Source organism: Tubulanus polymorphus, chromosome 9, assembly GCF_964204645.1.
Source record: "Tubulanus polymorphus chromosome 9, tnTubPoly1.2, whole genome shotgun sequence".
NCBI classification, from domain to species: domain Eukaryota; kingdom Metazoa; phylum Nemertea; class Palaeonemertea; order Tubulaniformes; family Tubulanidae; genus Tubulanus; species Tubulanus polymorphus.
In genome coordinates, this window is record NC_134033.1 from 14,054,252 (window position 1) to 14,075,163 (window position 20,912).

At 40.2% G+C, this 20,912-nt stretch overlaps 1 protein-coding gene across 1 annotated transcript in view; it reads left to right on the top strand.

The window, feature by feature from the left end:
* The first annotated feature begins 890 nt into the window (after positions 1 to 890).
* LOC141910874 (ubiquitin carboxyl-terminal hydrolase 9X-like) overlaps positions 891 to 20,912 on the top strand; it is a 31,016-nt gene continuing 10,994 nt past the window's right edge. Inside the window, exons 1-35 of the mRNA XM_074801736.1 lie at positions 891 to 1,099; positions 1,663 to 2,024; positions 2,611 to 2,723; positions 3,415 to 3,527; positions 3,606 to 3,711; positions 4,032 to 4,144; positions 4,668 to 4,919; positions 6,067 to 6,205; positions 6,533 to 6,685; positions 7,130 to 7,234; positions 7,762 to 7,860; positions 8,247 to 8,471; positions 9,199 to 9,349; positions 9,796 to 9,935; positions 10,045 to 10,116; positions 10,443 to 10,760; positions 11,354 to 11,565; positions 12,060 to 12,188; positions 12,945 to 13,056; positions 13,442 to 13,579; positions 13,661 to 13,781; positions 13,905 to 14,008; positions 14,495 to 14,649; positions 14,956 to 15,193; positions 15,548 to 15,673; positions 15,833 to 15,996; positions 16,421 to 16,529; positions 16,768 to 16,914; positions 17,579 to 17,725; positions 18,046 to 18,262; positions 18,765 to 18,982; positions 19,414 to 19,583; positions 19,749 to 19,922; positions 20,062 to 20,203; positions 20,808 to 20,893. Of these exons, the coding sequence (XP_074657837.1) occupies positions 1,754 to 2,024; positions 2,611 to 2,723; positions 3,415 to 3,527; positions 3,606 to 3,711; positions 4,032 to 4,144; positions 4,668 to 4,919; positions 6,067 to 6,205; positions 6,533 to 6,685; positions 7,130 to 7,234; positions 7,762 to 7,860; positions 8,247 to 8,471; positions 9,199 to 9,349; positions 9,796 to 9,935; positions 10,045 to 10,116; positions 10,443 to 10,760; positions 11,354 to 11,565; positions 12,060 to 12,188; positions 12,945 to 13,056; positions 13,442 to 13,579; positions 13,661 to 13,781; positions 13,905 to 14,008; positions 14,495 to 14,649; positions 14,956 to 15,193; positions 15,548 to 15,673; positions 15,833 to 15,996; positions 16,421 to 16,529; positions 16,768 to 16,914; positions 17,579 to 17,725; positions 18,046 to 18,262; positions 18,765 to 18,982; positions 19,414 to 19,583; positions 19,749 to 19,922; positions 20,062 to 20,203; positions 20,808 to 20,893 (5,279 nt within the window). The 5' untranslated portion in view covers positions 891 to 1,099; positions 1,663 to 1,753. The remainder of the gene's footprint in view (positions 1,100 to 1,662; positions 2,025 to 2,610; positions 2,724 to 3,414; positions 3,528 to 3,605; positions 3,712 to 4,031; positions 4,145 to 4,667; positions 4,920 to 6,066; positions 6,206 to 6,532; positions 6,686 to 7,129; positions 7,235 to 7,761; positions 7,861 to 8,246; positions 8,472 to 9,198; positions 9,350 to 9,795; positions 9,936 to 10,044; positions 10,117 to 10,442; positions 10,761 to 11,353; positions 11,566 to 12,059; positions 12,189 to 12,944; positions 13,057 to 13,441; positions 13,580 to 13,660; positions 13,782 to 13,904; positions 14,009 to 14,494; positions 14,650 to 14,955; positions 15,194 to 15,547; positions 15,674 to 15,832; positions 15,997 to 16,420; positions 16,530 to 16,767; positions 16,915 to 17,578; positions 17,726 to 18,045; positions 18,263 to 18,764; positions 18,983 to 19,413; positions 19,584 to 19,748; positions 19,923 to 20,061; positions 20,204 to 20,807; positions 20,894 to 20,912) is intronic.

Below are 20,912 nucleotides of genomic sequence, written 5' to 3' on the forward strand. Positions count from 1 at the left end.
CCCGAGTCGCCGCTAATCGACAAAAATACGGTCTAAACTAAGGAAAAAATTTGACGGACGCAGCCATGTTTTTTTAGTCCTGTCATTATTACCACGGATGATTCTTACGTTTTCGATTTCTCTATTTTGACCCAAATCCATCTCTGAATTATTTTCATGGCCCGACACTGAATACTGAAGTCGCCTTATTTGATGAGTTGTCATTTGGACAGCGACTGTCCTTTCAGTTTCATATTTGGTTGGTTGGTTAGTTCCCTACCGTACCAGGTCCAGGTGTAGGGCCTACGTCCACGGCCAGCCTAATTCAACAACTCTTCATCCTTCTGCCTAACCTAAAGGAAAGAGAAATGAAGAGTCAAGAGGCTTGAGCGTCCATATAAATACGCACCTATCCATCCTGCATGCAACTTAGCAAGCGATAAGTTAGGGTAGGTTAGATCATTTTAGGTTTGTGGGGCACAATGGGTTATGTGGCGCTATTGCACTTTCGTACCCCCCTCCCAAAAATTTTTAATTTAGCATATTTATTATCAGGGAGGTCTAAGGATTCAAAATCAGTAACTTTTGACCCAAAAACCTACTTTTTCTGGGTTACAATCTTGTTATTTTGGGCCCTAAATCGCGTGTAAATTCGCGGATTCTCGACGTCAACAACGCCATATTGGATGTCAATCAAAGTTTCTAACCCTCCACTGAAATGTCCATCCTCGCTTGCCAGGGGTCCGGTATCACTCCCGAACTCGCTTCCACCAGCCCCCTGGCCTCACGAAGCGTGATTTCATTACTGGCGCTGTTGCGCATGACGTCATATATCGATTTGCGAATTACTTCCTTGTTCGGTAAAACGTTCGCTGATTGGTCAATTTAACGGGAAAACCAACAGAAGTCTACTGACGGTTTGTTACAAGCGCTGTGATTGGTACGACCGGATTCTGGTCGGCTAGTGACGACTCCAACGACTCGTGAGGTCAAGGGGTTCGGGGAACAGCTTTAGCGTAGTGGGTTCGAATCCCTTGACGGATGAAGATGTGAAATGTCATGACATTAAAACTTTGCAAAAAACCATGTTTTCAAACATAACCATCTCTGAAAATGACGCGTATGTTTGCATTATTTTCATACTTAGCTATTGATTTAAAGATGTTCTGATGAAAAAAAGTTATATGCCCAAAAACGAAATTTTGTCAATTCAATTAAATTTATTGAGATATGTTTATTCAGATGTTTGTAGGTGGTAATTAGTGCGGAAACATGGCCGACCCGTCGGTTTGAATCGAGGAAATCGGCCCCAAATTATCAGAATTTTGGCTTGGAAAAAATTTTTTTTTTTGTCAAAAGTAATTTATTTTGACTCTACAGACCTCCCTGATTAATAATATACAGAAATGAAAATTTTTGGGAGGGGGGTACGAAAGTGCAATAGCGCCGGTTATGTTGGATGTAAGCTGTCAGGTTTAGAAACAGCCCCCACTGAGGATATCTTGTCATAATTCAATCAGGGAATTTGAATTTTTGGTGTCTTGTTCTTGCCAGTGTCGAGTGGCAATTCAGCTTTTGATGAATAACAGGCCGCATTGAGGATATCTTGAAATTGAAGCAGGAAATTTGCAAGTTAACGGACGGTCGGGTTTTAGAATAAAAGTTTTCATATTTTCGTTTCAGTGTGCTCGTATAAACATCAAGCACGAACGACGAATATCAAAAATCATCGACCGATTAAACTCGAACTAACGACGACGGAGACACAGTAACGATGACGATTCTGATGCGCGGCAGCCCGGCCGGAGGAGACTCGCCCTCCGATCAACCTCCGACGAACAACGCGACGACGACGACGCAACCGAACGAAGAAACGACCTCCGACGAACAAGACGAGAATAAAGAGGACGTGAAGGTGACGTTCCCGCTCGACGAACTCGACCGTTTAGACGATATGATCAATCGGCCGCGTTGGGTCGTGCCCGTTTTACCGAAGGGCGAATTAGAAGTTCTTCTCGATTCGTCGATCGATTTGTGTAAAAAAGGTCGGTTGAATTTAAAAATTTGAATCCGAAGTTTTACGATGCTATTTATCATGCACAGTCCCTACGTCTCCTCGATTCTTAAAACCTCCTTGCCAAGTTTCCTGAAGCTCCAAAAACCTTGGTACTTGAAATTTTTAGTAAAGGCCACATCCAAGCTAAAAAACTGGACTTCTTAACTGAAAATGCTGTAAAGGTGCTTGAAACTCCTTTAATTTGAGCAGAATACCTGAAACTCCTTAAAAACCCAGTGATTTCAATAAGAGCCAGGTCCCGGGTCCCAGACCCGTCTGTTGTTTGCAAAGGATCGCCTGTTTTTTCAAACCAGCTTTCGTTTCAGGGACTGTGACATATTATGGGACCCTCCTGTTTTTCAAAGGGACCTGGCTTGTTAATTTCGTATTGAAAACACTGAAACCCCTTCAATTTTTGTGAAAAAGGTTATAATATGCTTACGAAGGACGAATCGTCCTTATTGTCTAATCATAAGATTGACGCTTTGTCAGAAACGGAACCCGGAAGTTCGAGAACGTTTTCGTTAATTTCGAATCGCATGAATGCATCGATGATGATTTTCCGTTATTGCCAGGTGTTGATATCCATTCTGAGGCGTGTCAGAGATTCTTCAAAGAAGGTCTAACGATATCGTTCACTAAAATCCTCACAGATGAAGCCGTATCCGGCTGGAAGTATGAAATTCACGTAAGTCGCCCCGAGAGCAGGATGAAATTGTTTTCAAATCGGAAATCTATATAAGTAGAACTTGCAAAATTGTGATCGTTTGGGATGATATTCATCTGAGCAGTTGTAACTCAAGTCCGAAGTCATCTTCAAATGAAATTGTTAGATTCAAGTTAGATTGGCTATAAATCAGGGTTGCCACTAACCTGGAAATCAGGAATAAGTCCGGGAATTTTCTGTTCTTTATGGAAGGAATTTTGTAAAAAAAAAAAAAGAACGGAAAAAGAAATTTGTTGAGATTGGTAGATTTTGTGTGAAATCAAACAGGTTTCATCTATGTCTTATGTATGTCGCCCTGAATTTTTTTCAAATTGGAGATCTATATATAAAAACTGCTAAACGCTGATCGTCTGGGATGGTATTTATCCGATCAGTTATAACTCAAGTCTGAAAGTCATCTTCAAATGAAATTGTTAGATTCAAGTTAGATTGGCCAGAGAACTTACACAAGGTGGCCACTTACCTGGAAATCAGGGAATTTTCAGAATTTTGTAAAAAAAAAGAAGAAAACAGCTAGAAATCTGGGAAGAGTCGGAGAAATTTGTTGAGATTGCTAAATTTTGCGTGAAATCAAACAGTTTCCGTCTCTGTCTTATGCAATTTGTGAAATTCGAAGTATTAATTTTATTGATTTATTTTCTTATATACGCAGAGATGTATCATGCGTAACGCCGAACGATTGGTCGAGTTATGCGTCGCTAAGCTACCGCACGACTGGTTTCCATTGTTGGACTTGCTAGCGATGTTGTTCAGCCCGATGAATAAGTAAGTTTTTTCGAGTATTCAACTTCGGATTCGAATGTTTGAACTTTTTTTTTTGAGAATTTTTTTTTTTTCTCGCAGATTTCATTCGTATAACGCGACGCGACAGTCAGAAACGTGTCCCGCCGGGGCGCAGTTACCCGACGACGAGTTATTCGCCCGTCCGCCCGATCACCGGACACCCAGGGTACGTACGATTACTACACTCTATAAACTCACCGTTGAAATAGTAGCGGAAATATGAGATATCTAAGAATATAGTTCTAGAAATATGAGATATCTATAAAATCACGACTGAAATAATACCGAAGTTAATATGATATATCTAGAAATCACCATTGTTATACTATAGCAATGGTATATGTCATATTTCCAATACTAAGTATGGAAATATGAGATATCTCAAAAATCACCGTTTTTATACTACTGGATATGTGAGATATTTAAAAATCACCAGTGAAATAGTATGGGAACTGTAAGCTATGTAACTGTGTAATGTAATTGTAGGGTTGGTTGGTCGATCTCGTCAATAGATTCGGCAGTTTAAACGGGTTTCAACTGTTGTTAGATCGGTTTCAAGCGGAAAGTCTCAGCGTTCCGGTTATAGCAGCACTCGTCAGGTTTGTATCTAGCGTGAATGGGCACATACGATGTTTTCAGGCTGTAGGGGGCGCTGTTGAACTTATCGTTGAATTTCGACAAGGTTGGCGATTCGAAAATTTGAATTCGAATTACGAGAGAATCCGCTCGATAAGGATCATATCGGACACCGATCAAAATAATCTGGTTTATCGGAAATTTATACGTGAGAAGCGATATCCAGATTAACTTTCAGAATTTCAGTGCGTTGACACCGCAGTGGAGTGTATGAATTAGTGATAACATTGCGTCTAATACACCGCATCGTGGTGTCTTGGTGTTACAAGTTATAAGTTTTTACCTATTGAAAGATGGCAGCACCTGTCAAACTCGGTGAAATATTAATAATACTAATGGTACATCGCATCACGGTGTAGACACGGTATAAAACACCCATGTAGAATTTTAGAAATTTTTTGATTATCTCCAGCACTTAAACTTATTAATTAATCAGCACTGAAAGGGTTTCACATGTTTTAATGGTATTGGGTAATTATTTTTCAGACCGTTCGGTGTTTGTTACGAGGTTCTGACGCCGCACACGGCGCGTAAATACTTCATGCCGATCGCCGACATCGTGCCGAAGTTCCTCGCCGGTCTCACCGACGAGGAGTTGAAAAAAGAGTCGAAAACCGAGGCGAAAAACGACGCGCTCTCCGGCATCATCAAAGCGTTGAAGAGTCTGGTGAACCGCGTCGCCGGTCAGGAGGAGATCATTAAGAAACTAGAGATATTCAGATTGGAAATGATTCTCAGGTAGGTGTGAAACTAATTTTAATTATCTGCAGTATAATGGATATACAGTGCATAGAGGACATACTGCTATAATGCGTCTTCTCTGCTGTGCGATGTATAATGGATTTACCGTATACAGGGTTTACTCCGCAGTGCGGTGTATAATGGATTTACCGTATACAGGGTTTACTCCGCAGTGCGGTGTATAATGGATGCACCGCTATACTGCGTCTGCTCCGCAATGCGGTGCATAGAGGACATACTGCTATAATGCGTCTTCTCTGCTGTGCGATGTATAATGGATTTACCGTATACAGGGTTTACTCCGCAGTGCGGTGTATAATGGATTTACCGTATACAGGGTTTACTCCGCAGTGCGGTGTATAATGGATTTACCGTATACAGGGTTTACTCCGCAGTGCGGTGTATAATGGATTTACCGTATACAGGGTTTACTCCGCAGTGCGGTGTATAATGGATTTACCGTATACAGGGTTTACTCCGCAGTGCGGTGTATAATGGATTTACCGTATACAGGGTTTACTCCGCAGTGCGGTGTATAATGGATTTACCGTATACAGGGTTTACTCCGCAGTACGGTGTATAATGGATTTACCGTATACAGGGTTTACTCCGCCGTGCGGTGTATAATGGATGCACCGCTATACTGCGTCTGCTCCGCAATGCGGTGCATAGAGGACATACTGCTATAATGCGTCTTCTCTGCTGTGCGATGTATAATGGATTTACCGTATACAGGGTTTACTCCGCAGTGCGGTGTATAATGGATGCACCGCTATACTGCGTCTGCTCCGCAATGCGGTGCATAGAGGACATACTGCTATAATGCGTCTTCTCTGCTGTGCGATGTATAATGAATGTACCGCTTTACTGGGTTTACCCCGCAGTGCGGTGCGTAGAGGACATACTGCTGTAGTACGTCAAATCTCTGGTGGTGGTAGGGTTTCTAGATTGAAGGTTCATCGCCTTTATCAAAATACCCTGAACCTGCTCGTAATAAATGTCCTAACTTGTGGTCACTCAGGGAGCGGGTTGAGGGATGAAAAAAGAGAAAAAAATTCCTGAGAAATTACCTTATAATTCTCCTTCATTCTTGGAGATTTATGGGAATTGTGAGTTAATGAAACAATTGTTTTGTGTTGTGCAGGTTATTACAGATATCGTCGTTTAATGGTAAAATGAACGCGTTGAACGAAGTAAATAAAGTGATTACAGGCGTATCTATTTATACACATCGACATTCGCAGATTGAAGAGGATGAGTGGCTCACCGCTGAAAAAATGGCCGTAAGTCCGTTTCTGTCTCCTGTCTTCTCAAGGCAATTGAGAGAATAAGTATAGCAGGGGTCATATTGATTAAAGCATGTCTGCTGGCAAAAATTGTGAAGATTTTGAGAAATCTATGAAAAATTATGCCATTTACTGTCCAATTCAGAATTAATGCACAAGCTGTGTTGTCTTAATCTGTCCACATTGTGATCAGGAACTGTTATAAGACCTTGTGAAAAAAATGTGGAAAATCCCATCGTTTTGTTGCTGTGAAAAATGTTAAAAAAGTGTATTGTGAGCATATGAGAAAGATTTCAGAGTTCGTCAAAATGTGGTTTATTTCAGGAATGGATCCAGCAGAACGGCGTTTTAGGAATCGTGCTCCGAGATAGTTTACATCAGCCGCAATACGTGGAAAAACTGGAGAAGATCATCCGATTCATGATCAAAGAGAAAGCGTTAACTTTACAGGATCTCGATCGCATCTGGGAGGCACAGGTAATGTCAGCGCGCAGGGTTCATACACGGTGGCCACTTTAGGAATCAGGGAAAAGTCGGGGGATATGTTGAGATTGCTAGATCTCGCGTAAAATCAAACAATCTCTATCAATGGTTTACGTATGTGATGGGAATTTTAGGGAATAATCAAATCAAACGAAAGTGGCCACCCTGTCTGAGTTCGTTTTGAACTGGCTTTACTCTTGAAAAGCCAATTTCTGCTTTAATAAGATACCTAACAGTCAGTACCCACGCGGTTCCACAGTTCAGGGTTATAGATTCGAGAGCCACTGAGTCCATTTCTCTGAACCAGGACCGTGAAGCAAAAGATAAAAAATTGCTAGGCTAATATTGATCGTATTTAGACGCATTCAATGTAGGTGGTGACCATCTATTGTTGATTGAAAGGTCTATTTTTGACTGTGTATGACTATGTATTTTCAGTCTGGTAAACACGAAGCTATCGTGAAGAATGTTCACGATTTACTAGCGAAACTAGCGTGGGATTTTTCACCGGAGCAACTCGATCATCTGTTCGAATGTTTCCAGGTATGTAGATATTTCTTATTCTTCAATTCGGTCCCAAAATGATGGGAGTTGAAACTTTAAGCCCTAGTCTACTAAGATTCATTAAGCTACTTTATTCATACTTTAGTCTACTAAGATTCATTTAGCTACTTTATTCATACTTTAGTCTACTAAGATTCATTTAGCTACTTTATTCATACTTTAGTCTACTAAGATTCATTTAGCTACTTTATTCATACTTAAGTCTACTAAGATTCATTTAGCTACTTTATTCATACTTTAGTCTACTAAGATTCATTTAGCTACAGTCATTTTAAGCAATGAATTGAAGATGTGATTTTCAAGGTTTTAAATAGACTTTGGAAATGAAAAGGCAGCGGTAAAATTAGGATGTGGCTGTCAAACATAAATTTTTCATTAATTGAACCCTCGATCTCTCGATCTGAATGTCTCGATCTGTTTTCAAAATTTTCTCACAGGGTTCCTAGCTACGACTTTTAGATTCCTTTAGACTTTAATTGTAACGAACGATGATTTATGTTTTGTAGGGAAGTTGGACGCAAGCGAGTAAGAAACAACGCGAGAAACTTCTAGAATTGATTCGTCGTTTGGCCGAAGACGATAAAGAAGGCGTCATGGCTCACAAGGTTAGAGAATAAATCATGTAAATCTTTCTACAGGGCGACGCGACTGACCTGGAAAACCTGGCTAACTCACGGAATCGGAAAAATCTAGAAAAAAATCAGGGAATTTTACGAAACACCGGGAAACTCAGAGAATTTGAATTTTGTTATTGACCACGTGTTTCTTTATCAATATGTGATGCAATGAAAAATGAATGAATTTTAAAATTTTAAACCTAGAAATTTCTCTGATTCGCTCGGGGAATTTTGTGTAATCACATGGATAAATCTAGGAAAACTCGAGGGGTTTGTAAATGGGCAGAAAGTGGCCACCCTGTTCTAGCATAATTCGTCCCAATTTTACCTGTGATAGTAACTAATACGTGATATGTAATGATTATTATTCGTAGGTGTTGGGTTTGTTATGGAATCTCGCGCACAGCGAAGACGTACCGACTGAGATTATGGATCAGGCGTTGACCGCTCACATCAAGATTCTCGACTACAGCTGTTCGCAGGACCGCGACGCGCAGAAAATACAGTGGATCAACCGATTCGTCGAGGAGCTGAAAAACGATAAATGGGTGCTGCCCGCTCTGAAACAGATACGCGAGATTTGTACCTTATTCAACGAGGTATGTGGAACTTGTCGGTTTATGGCCGTAACTGTTGAATTCCTGGTTCGTGGGTATTAATCCTCGTCGGCGTTGTCCATGTGCTGGAGTTTTATAAAGGGGCTGCGTAAAGACTTAGTGGCTGCTGAAGGAGCAAGGCTTTCGATCCCTAAAAAATACAGGAAATTTAAGGTCAATTTTGATGTAATCATCTATTTATCACATTAGTTCATTATATTTCAAAGCAATCATCAGCGTTGATAGAATATTGACGTCCATTCTTTAAGGGACAGCAGATATTTTATAAATGGTGGATGTAACAATGAAAGGGGTTGCTGCCCTTCTAAAACCTGTTGTGGAGAAAAGTATCTTCTTTGCCCTTTCCCTTAGATTTTGAAAAGGAATCCTATAAAATGCTAAAAATGCCATGAGTGGCACTGGTGGAAGGGAACCTGCTTATAATGCCCTGAGTATTGTTCAACTGGTTGCAGCAAAAATACATAAAGAGTCCTCTTTATGTATTTTTGGTTGCAGGTATACAAGAAATTAGCAGGGGCCGGTTGCATAGTCATGGCTTAGACTTAAGACCAGTCTAAGACCAACTTTGTTCTATAGCTAATCTAACAATTTAAGACCAGTTTTAAGATTTAAGACCACTTTTGGACTTAAGACACGACTGTGCAACTGGCCCCTGATCCTTTGTGATTTTATGCGAAATTTCAGTGTATTTGAATTGTTTTTTTTTCAGGCGCCTCAGAATTTCGCTCACGCTCAGCGAACGCCGCATGTTTACTACAGAAATCACGTGATTAATCAGTTACAGACGACTCATTCGATCGTGATGCTAGTCGCACAAAATCTATCATCGTACATGATCAAAGCAGCTACTTATTCAAAAGGTAAAAGCTACGGATCTTTCATCTTTTCTAGTAAATGTTGGAAAAATCACTAGGAAATTTGATAGAAAATCTAGAGAAGACTCAGGGAATTTAACTCATCTTGCCAAACACCTTGAAAACTCAGGGAATCAGAGAATTCTGGAGAAAAATCATAGAAAACTCGTCAAATTTTGCCTAACACCTGGAAAACTCAAGCATATCGGATAAATAATGCTTTTGACCATACGTTTCTCATTAATATGTGATTTATAAAAAATTGATAGACCAAAATTGTAACATTTTAAACCAAGAAAGCCACAGATTCACTCAAGGAATTTTGTGTTAAAACATGATAAAACTCTGGAATTCATAGAATTAAGTGAAAGTATGGAGGCTTTATGCGATTTAATGTTGTAAATATTTGGGCGCATTATTTTAATTGTGCGAATTATGCGTGTGTGTTATAGAAAATCCGGATGTGGATCCGTCTGTCATTTTCCACGACGGTCGTTTCAATCACATTCAACAAGTTCAAGAACGACTGAAGTTTCTACGATTTCTACTGAAAGACGGTCAATTGTGGCTGTGCGAACCGCAGGCTAACGAGGTACGTTGACTTCCAATAACACATTTGTGCATTTATTCACTGAATTCCTCTCATCGATCGCGTTGGAAATGAGGTCTTTGAAATATGATCCATGATCCGTTGTTTTCAGTTATGGAATTGTTTGGCGAAGAATGCTATTTATATCACGGATCGAGAGGCGTGCTTTCGTTGGTTCTCAAAGGTACATGAAAATATGCATACCTTCCTTAAAACTGTACTTGATATGGCTGACTGGTGGCCATCTTAATTAAACTTGATTTTAAGCCCTGCAGGGATCAGAGGTCTAGCTTAGCCAGTAAAGTTTATGAAATGGGGCAGTTGTGAAAATCTTAGATGTATTCATTTATGTATGTACAGGTATATGATTGAAATGGCTGACTGGTAGCCATCTTTGTTAACCTAATTTTGCCAAAATGGCTGACTGGCAGCCATCTTTGTAAAGCTAATTTTTAGCCCTGCATAATCAGAGGCCGGAAAATTTTAGACGTATTTATTTTCGTCGAATAGCTGATGGGAGAAGAGCCGGACTTGGATCCGGATATCACGAAAGAATTCTTCGAGAACAACCTGTTACAACTCGACCCGACGTTGCTCACCGAAAACGGTATGACCTGCTTCGAGCGGTTCTTCAAAGCGGTGAACTCGAAGGAGGGTAAGCTGCGCGCGAAACGACGCGGCGGCTACATGATGGACGACCTCGAGTTGATCGGTTTGGATTATTTGTGGCGCGTCGTCCTGTGGAGTCCGGACGACGTCGCTGATAAAGCGATCATGTTGCTGAAAGATATCTACACGAATCTGGGTCCGCGTCTGCAATCGAGTCAGGTTAGTTACCAGATAATTTCTCGTACTTTCTGAAAGCGGCATTAAATACTAGATGGGGTTGGATTTTAAGGGTGTTTTCTAGAGTGGCCACTGAACTGAAAATATCTGGAACACTCTGGAAATTAGAAATATGTAGAAAAATGAAAGGGAAAACTCCTTTGATACGTTATTGATTACGTGGTTTGTTATCAATACGTGATTCGTAAGAAAATGAATAAATTGTAACATTTCAAACCGAGAAATCCCCTCCGATTCATCAGGGAATCTTGTGTTATATATAACATGGAAAACTCAAGGAATTTTTAAATCGCTGGAAAGTGGCCGCCCAGTTTTCTGATATGGATGATAATACAGGGTTGCTGATTTAGATTTCCTGTAAAACTTAGGACACTCAGGGAATCTGAAAAAAATCAGGGAAAACTCAGCGAATTTGAAAAATGTTGGTAAAAATCTAGAAAACTCTGGAAATTCTGATTTGCTATTGACCACATGTCTCAACTTAAGCCAAAGTTTGCCTGTTGATTGCACCTCGCACACAGTTTAAACCCATTCAGAGGTCGCCTCATTTAAACAGTTTTCAATGATTTGCACAGGTCGACATACACATAGATTTCATCCAGTCGTGCGTCGATCGTTTGAAAGCGTCGTACGACACGATCTCCGTTCTGGAGAAAGATAAAGACAGTTTAAATCGCGTACATCAAGAGACGTGTCGTATGATCAGAGTGATGACCGTATTACGCGAGTATATGGCTGAATGTGATGATACTTATGGGGAGGAACGTGCAATATTACCACTCGGCAGGTGCGTACTCTTACTATTACATATACGGCTAGAGAAATTACCCTTTTACGATGTCAAATACTTACCTGTAATTGAAAGTCCTTTGCTCGACGAGATTTTGATATCAAAAGTGGGAAAACAATTTTTCGCCAGTTTTTGAGGTGTACCAGTGGTTTGAATATTTCACATCAATAAAAAATTTCCAGAAAAAGATTTAGAGAGATTTAGAGAAAACCTTTCTCGACAAAAAGTTGAATTTTTGTAAAATGTTTTTGGGACAGTTTTGAATGATAGGAGAATATTCTGACATTTAGGAAAAAATGTAGATTAAATTTTGAAGTAAGGAAATAAATGATTGGAATCTTTAAAAAAATCATATGGGCAATTTTAAAAAATATTCGGAAAATCCGACTTAACCTATCCTAAAAAAATACCACTTGAACTCTACCTTTGAAAACATTGTTAAAAATACAGCTTCAGGATTTGTTTTTCTGACTGATTTTTGTATTTTTCAGAGCTTGTCGAGGTAAACATTTGACATTATTGGTGAGATTTCCGAATCAGGGACGTCAAGTAGAAGATATCGACGTCTGGTCGCATACTAACGATACGATAGGATCAGTTCGGCGTCATATATTACACAGGTCAGAAACACTCCGCGGATTACATCTTCAGTTGTTGAGTGGTTCTTATTGCCACCCCCAGGGGTCAGATTGATGTGAAAATTGTGATAAATGGGTATCTGGTAAAAAAAAATTTGAAAGAAAAAGAAAAGTGTTTTTGTCAAGATATTTTGACCTCTTTCTATGCCACATGGAGCTCAGAATTTATGCATAAGATGTGAGATTCAACAAGAAAATTGCATCTTAAAACGTCCATTTGTTCCTCAACTTGTGGAAAGAATGTGAAAAATCATGAAAACGTATGAAAAATTCTAGAAAAGTTTTTTGTCAAGATATTAAGATGCCCTTTCTATGCCATATAGCGTTGAGCTCAGAATTTATGCAAAAGATGTGGGGCCAGTTGCTCAAAAGTTGGTTACAGTTAACCAGTGGAGTGTTGAGATAGTGACAGTTGAAATATCATTGTTGCTATGGTATTTATCCGCCGGTTATCTTTAACCAACTTTCGAGCAACTGGCCCCTGATATTCAACAAGAAATTGCATTTTGAAACATCCAGATTGCGATTGTGTTTTTGTCCTTTGACTTGATAAAATGTGAAAATGTGGAAGTTAAATACACCCGCTATGAAAAATGTGCAAAAACGCCAATTGTAAGGATCTGAACGAAATGTTAAAATCATCAATCTGGCCCTTTCTTGCAATCCCTTTTGTGGATGGTTGGCTACGCAATTAAAAAGAGAGGATTAAAGAATTTATATTTTGATCGTTATTTTCAGGGTGAAACCGAACAATAGTAATTTAAAAGTGGATTTATACGTGAACGGAGATATTCTCGATCAGAACGACGATAAGAGGCTTATCTCACAGGTTCCTATTCGTGATAAAACGGTAAGTCGTACTCTCCTGTCTTATCCCCATATCACGTGGTTCCCACAGTACTGGCAAATCAGAAAATTTTCTTCACTCCGGGATAATATTTGGGAAATTTTGAATTTATGTAGCATTTGCCAGGGGGAAACTTTCTTCAGCAAACTTTCTTCCAAATCACCTTCTACAATCACTAACTTAGACATTTTTGTAGTATGATTATATCTGTTCATTTTTACGATTTTTTGTGAAATTTGAAAAATCTCCACTTTGGAAAAATGTAGGAATTCGTGTAACTGCGGGAACCATGATATATGAACCACGCTTTGATATGTTTGGCGAAAGTAAATGCATTCTCACTCGGTTAAAAATCGTTAATTTTCCTCTGACGTTCTTCGAATTGTAGTTGATCTCAGCGAAGTTATGTCAGATCGGTAGTAACATGCCTTCTAGTCCAGACAGTAGTTCAGATAGTTCTGCTGGTTCACCTCATCATCCGTACGATGGACCAAATATCGAGGCAGAAAATTGCCTCCCCGGGGTGGTAAGTAAACCCATCCGAACGCGGCATCGAAGTTGTCTTCGATTTGCGGAAATGAATATCGAATTTTTTCTTCGGTTTCAGCTTATGTCCAACAATGCCAAATACGCACAATTTCTGCACCAACTCGCTGATTTAGGAACGCAGCTTAGCGTGCCGAAATTACGCGATTCAGCGCGGGCCATTTTAAAACTCATGCCTGCAGGTACGTACATACACTTGGATTGACAAATGAAAATTTCATTTCAAAAATCTTGTAGTCACGGAAATTATTTTTAAGCTCAGTTTATTGACCACTATTAATAAAGGCATTTTTTCTTTTTGATAGATAAACAAGTGCAGAAGGATTTGTGTGATATTTGTTCGAAACGAGGAGATTTAGAAACGATATTTTTTTCATCGGCTGTGTCGTCTGTCGTTTATAATCTAGAGGTACGTGTCACCTTTCTGCGTCCCCTTTTGTTACTGTCACTTGCTTTCAGTCCATAGTTGCATCTGCTGGACGTAGTACACAGTTTTTGCATCCTTGATTGCATCTGTTGGATTTAGTACAGACTCTTTCAGTCTCCTTTTCCGTCGGCTAGATTTAGAAATAACTCTTACAGTCCTGCTAGATAAAGTAAAGACTCTTACAGTCCTGTATTGCCTCTGCTAGATAAAGTAAAGACTCTTACAGTCCTGTATTGCGTCTGCTAGATATAGGAAAGACTTACAGTCCTGTATTGCCTCTGCTAGATAAAGTAAAGACTCTTACAGTCCTGTATTGCCTCTGCTAGATAATGTAAAGACTCTTACAGTCCTGTATTGCATCTGCTAGATATAGGAAAGACTCTTACAGTCTCTGTTGCGTCTGGTGGACTCCGTTCAGATTGATTCATGAAGGCACTGCTCGAATGATCGAGTTTTCTCGTGTTTCAGGTGACGTATGCGTTGTTGATGCCGTCGTTGGACCCGTCTTCGGAAGAAGCGTTCGAATTTCAAATGAACTTCATCAAAAACGGCGGCGTTCAACTCGTACTTAACATGCTGACGAAAAACAACTTTCTTTCAAACGCGGATCTGACGTTAAAAAGGTAAATCAGCGATACACAATACATTCATTCTCGATGAAATGAACAAATCTGATCCATCTTCATGCCGGTTCATCCATATAACCGTAGAGGAAAGCATTAGATAAATTTCAATCTGTCCAGTTTATGATCAGTAACTGCTTATGTAATTGTACCTTGAAAAAATGTGAAAATGTTGGTTCTTTATTTGTGCAAAAATGTGAAAATTCCATTCAGAGTTCATCAATTTGACTCCTGAACTTGTAATTTATACCTCATAATTCTCAAATGGCTTCAAATAAAAAGTCTCGCGTTTGTCTTTGTTTTCAGGGCCGCGTATCTTGTGATATTAAAAATCGCCAAATTGCTTTTGGCGACGGTCGGCCACGCGATGGTGCAAGTCGTCGCCAACGCTTGCCATTCGGATTCGTCGACGCCCCCTATTAGCGCCAGCACGCACAATCACGCGGTCGTTCTACAGCAGGCGTTGCAGCATATTCCCAATCCGAACGCCGAGTGTATGATGAGAAACGTCGCCGCTCGACTCGGTCAACAACTCGGCGAAAAGGTCAGTATAGAAAATACGAAATTCTTGGGGCGAATTTGAATTGTCCTTAGATTGATTTTGAAATTTATTCCCTTTTTGAAAAATTTTCCCAAAAATTTTTTTGAATTCTAATTTGAAAAATTTTAACATCTTATGTTCTGGATTTGAATCATCCAACAAAAAGGATTTTGAAATTTCAATTTGAAGATTTTTTTTCAAAATTTTAAGTCAAATTTTTGAAAAATCCTCCAAAAAAGATTTCAAATGATTTTGAAATGGTCAATTACTCTTGATAAATCATCCATTAAGATATATTTTTTTGAATTAGAAATTTGATTAAAAGATTTTCTTCAATTAAAAATTTTCTTGTTACAGGCGACCGGGGTCGTACCAGATATAAACGTGGTAAAATCGATACAGAAAATAGCGTGGGCGTCTGCTAGCGGAAATCTGCAATCAGTTCATCTTTCAAACGACGATTTACATAAACTTCACGAAAAGGTCAGTAAAATCATGGTCTAAGAACAAAAGAAACTGGTATTAAACATATTGTATAGTCGTATCTGTGGCTTAACTTTGATGTGCTGAAAATTTCGAGTACCGGTACGAACCGCTGGCTTTTTTCGGAGTCTCAGAAACTGTTCATTTCTTCATTTTCAGTGTAACAATATAAATAAGCAGCCGGATTCTGAAGATATCAGCGTTTGTCGGGAATCATTAGAAGTTTTGACGATTTGTTTAGCTTTGTGTCCGTCTGCTCTGGAGGCTCTCAACAAAGCCTGGCAGTGTTTCATCATTGATCTCATTTTACTCACTAAAAGTCGGTAAGTAACGATATAGAGACATTTCTTCGTCGAAAAGATGGCGGCTGCCTTCATGAAATCCACCTATTAATTCGAATTCAGACTGCGTTCTTTGGTTCTTCTCGGCGAAAATTGGAAGCAAGGGAGCTTAATGAATCAGTAGATCACAATATCCGTGATGAAATGATAAACGTAGAATCCCACACTCGGTTAACCTACTATTAGCACTACAAGGGCAGTTCTAAGGGAAGGTGCAGGGGGTGCACACTTCTTGAAATATTATTTTGCACCCATTCTTGAATCAGACCTAGATCCACCCCTGTACTGCTTGTCTTGCGTGTTTCTTGATTTTAACTCGAATCTGTGGAATGGCCAGAACTGGTAATCTGGGTCCGGATGGCCTGAGTGAATATTAATATTTAGTTTCGTTTTTACGTTGACACAGAGCTGTACGAGCGTGTGCGTCTGAACAGTTTTTACTGATGTCTACGAGATGTACCGCTGGAGGTCGGCCACTTATTTACTTCATTACTCTTCTATTCACCGTGCTAGACGTAAGTCAATCACTTACTTATTCCTCTTATTTCAGGAGATAAAACGTGAATATTGTACGATATTCTGTTAGAAAATGTATGTTTAGGGTCTTAACGTAATGAGGACCCTTCCTCGAATTTTGAAATTCTCTCCTTGAAAACTTCTGAAATGACCAATCCGTAGGGATCCTGTCAAACGTAGAAACTTGTAGGTTTTCTGTGAGCTTTTCATCTGTACGTTTTTATTTGTTTGTTTCAGTCGACGTGTAAAGAACAAGCGAAGCAGTCTCACGAGTATTTTATATTGTTATGTCGTCTGTTGAATTTTGCGTGTAACAGTCAAACCGGAATGCTGAACGCGGAGACGTTGCTGAACACCGAGATTCTCTGGCTCAAACGAATTCGGGTGAGTTTCATTCTTAGATAGTAACATATTCTTCAAAATTGCAGCGTTTGAATTGCAATCTATTCAGGCACAAAAAGTTGATATCCACGAATATGTTGACAAGTAAGAGTCAATGTGCATGAATGTACAAACTTGTGTTCATCTTAAGCCTGACTAGCTGTGCTCAAAGAGGGGATGTATCTTACTGTGAATACCGGTAGTAGAATAGCCTCACTCTAATGTGGAGAATAGATTATACGATTAAAAAACCCACTGAATGAATTTAAAACTAAAAGCTAAGGACAAAACGTTTTAAAGTCTCAGGTATGTAGGGATAACAGATTATGTAAATTTTGAAGAAGGGTCTTTTTGTACTCATGTATATGGTATGAGTGCAGGGGTAATGAAAGCAGAGAAACGATAGCAGACAGGAGGGAGAGGATCGAGGGGATGGGATTGTGATAGTGAAGACGAGGGAAGGGAGAGGAATACAGGTAGACATAAGGGAGTAGATGGAGGGGAGGCAGGAGTGGGGGAGGAGAGGGGCAGGAGTGGGGAAAGACAGACGGGGAGAAAGAGATTGAATGTGGAATCAGGGATAGAGAGAGAAGCGTCAAGCTTGAATATTTGTTGTAGAAAAACTACTACAAAATCCAGTCATCATCTAATAACTGTTTGATTACAGGAGAAGTCGATTGAATCGGGAGATTTAGATTGCGAGGAGGCGTTGCTGGAAGGACACCTCGGCGTTACGCGCGAACTGCTCGCTTTCCAGAGCGCCGATAAAAAATATCTGATCGGGTCCGAGAACGGAGGATCTAATCTCATCAAGGTAAAAACGCTCGTGGATTTTTTAAATTATCGCGAAATCGCAGAAAAACTTCTGAGATATCAATTGCTCGCCAGAGGGGAACTTTCTTGAAAATCTCCTTTACCAACCTGTCACCACGAAAATCTCGACGTCCCCATAGTATGATGGTGGTACCAGTGAATTTCCAGTGGAAATTCGAAAATCACTGAAAAATCACCCATGAAATACTTTGAAAAAACTTGGGAATTCTGAATTCATGTTTACGTTGTAACAACGTGCGCTGCTTCCATCACCCGATTTACGATACCTTCGTAATAATGCGTTTCCTCCTTTCGTTTCAGGAGCTTGTTGAGGATTTTATTTTCCCGTCGTCGAAGATCGTGATGCTGTGCCGTAAAATGAACGGAGGTGACTTGCCGCCGTCCGATAACTCGTTACCGATCTGCTGTACGCCGTTAACGCTGATCGCCGCGTACGACCTATTGGTGGCGCTGTGTACCGGCTGCGTGCCGAATCTGAAGTTACTCAGCGAGATGATCATGGATATGTACTACACAGGTTCGTGTCACATCAGCTATCCGACCACTTCCAATCAGGGACAACTCGGATCAAAAGTTTATTTTCGATTAACTCTCATCTAGATTTTTAACCTTCTGCATCAAAAATAAGGCTAAATCAGGGTGGCCACTGACCGGGACGATCTAGAAAACTCAGGAAATGAGGAAAACCTAGAAAAATCAGGGTAAACTTGGAGAATTTTACGAATTTTAGCAAAGCCTTGAAGACTCCAGGAATCTGACAAATATTGTTAGGAACCTAGAAAACCGGGGAATTCTAATACGTGTATTATTGACCTAGTGTTTGTTTCTTAATATGTGGTTCGTGAAAAAAATGATTGAATTGTCACATTTTGGACCAAGATTTTTTCCTGGCATTTTGTGTTATAACATGGAAAAATCAGGAAATCTACAGGCATCTCTGTAGATCATCCCTTGCCTTTGTATGTGGGAGTGATTTTCTTTTTTCGGATTCATTAATTGTGTGTGAATTCTCTTTTCAGGTAATGAGTATAATCTGACTGAATGGGAGTATCTTCCTCCAGTCGGACCACGACCGCCGAAAGGTTTCGTCGGTTTGAAGAATGCCGGCGCCACCTGCTACATGAACTCGGTACTACAGCAGTTGTTCATGATCGAGCCGATACGGTCAGCGATTCTGTCGATAGAGGGCGCCGCTGATGACATAGAGGAGGACGAGGATGACAAACCAGAGAATGAGGTACGTCTGGGTGTCATCGCGATAACCCGCCATCTGGTGGTAGTCGTTACGACAACATCTTTGAATTTTTGGTATCTTGTTCTTGCTAGCAATAAGTGACACGAGGAACCTCTTGATAAGAAACAACCCCCACTGAGGATATCTTATGATTTAATCAGGGAATTTTAGGTCAAGGGTCTGGGAAATATCACAATTTTGATTTCCCTGATCTGGAGAACCTTGAGGCCAGTTCCATAGTCGAGACTTAAGTCTAAAAGTGGTTTTAAATCTCAAGATTAGTCTTAAGTTGTTTGGCGAGATGTTTTATAACTGGTCTTTAGTCTAAACCATGACTAAGGAACCTGCCCCTCAGTCTTACATCAAAGATTACCGTAGTCATAGAATTGACCCCTATTTGGGACTCAACGTTTCCATGTGTTTATTCATTCTAGGTGACGTCTGGTGATGTAAATGAAGAGGAAAGGAAGGATGATGAGAAACCGGAGGAAACGAGGAATGATTATAATATCGGCGTTTTGAAACATATCCAAATGATATTCGGGCATTTACAAGCGAGCAAATTACAATATTACGTTCCGAAAGGGTTTTGGAAACATTTCAAGTAAGTTCATTTCACTACGTATTCTAGTCAGATAAAAGCGGCCACCCTGTCACACCATGAGGTGTAGACGGTCGTGACTTGGTAATTTTGTAAACGCGAATAAAGGGATGGCTCGTGGAACATCAAAGGATGGATCTGTAATGAAAACTTTGATTGTTGTTACAGGTTATGGGGTGAACCGGTGAATCTAAGAGAACAGCACGACGCGCTAGAATTCTTCAACAGTCTCGTCGACAGTTTGGACGAAGCGATGAAAACTCTCGGTAATTCTCCGGCCGTGTCGAAGGTTCTCGGAGGCACGTTCGCCGATCAGAAAATCTGTAAAGATTGTCCTCACAGGTATGTTTGTGTTCCAGCACCTCGAGGTCAGTGTCGGGAAAATTTGATAATTTCAGGTCTTTTTGGGCATTTGCTACTTTCACCTCTGTTCGAATAGACCCACAGGTCTGAATTTTCAGAATTTCGTTTGTCGTTTCAGATATTCTCGAGAGGAATCTTTCACGACGTTGAACATCGACATCAGAAACCAACAGAACCTGCTCGAGTCGTTAGAACAATACGTGAAAGGAGATCTACTGGAAGGTGCGAACGCTTATCACTGCGAGAAATGCGGTAAAAAGGTATGAAACATAATCTCTTTATTCATCACTTTCCTGCCATACTGGTAGCTGATGAGGGGTTCACGTAGAACCTAGAACCCCTTGTGTTAGTTGATCACTCCCACCATGAGTGGTACCTTAACCACCTTCACAGGTTGGCTGTGACGGGTCGCTGTTTCCTACATGAGGTTTTCCTCCCCTGAGTCACGGTTAAATTGGGGTCCTGGAGATGCGGGCGCCGGGCGACCAACTGCTTGACAGAGACTTCTAACCACATACGCAGAAACAAAGAGAGACCTGCGACAACAGAGATACCAGTATAAATAATCACTTTTAATTACGATTACGATATTGAGATATCACTTGATCGATGACCAATCTCGAACTGACCTGTTGCCGCCAAAAATCATAATATAGAGCACTGTAGATGGCAGCACCTTACAGAAAAATCACCCGGTCACATGGCCACAGACCTGGAAAACTCAGAACCAGAAAAATCTAGAAAAAAATCATGAAAACTCGGGGAATTTGATGAACTTCACCAAAAACCTGGAAAACTAATGTGTTTGGAAGGTCCCCAAGACCAAGGGCATCTGTTCTACAACCAAACATGTTTATTTCACAGGTCGACACAGTGAAGAGAATGTGTATTAAGAAACTACCGCCGATGTTAGCGATACAGTTGAAGAGATTCGACTACGATTGGGAGCGGTGAGTGTGAAAATAAATT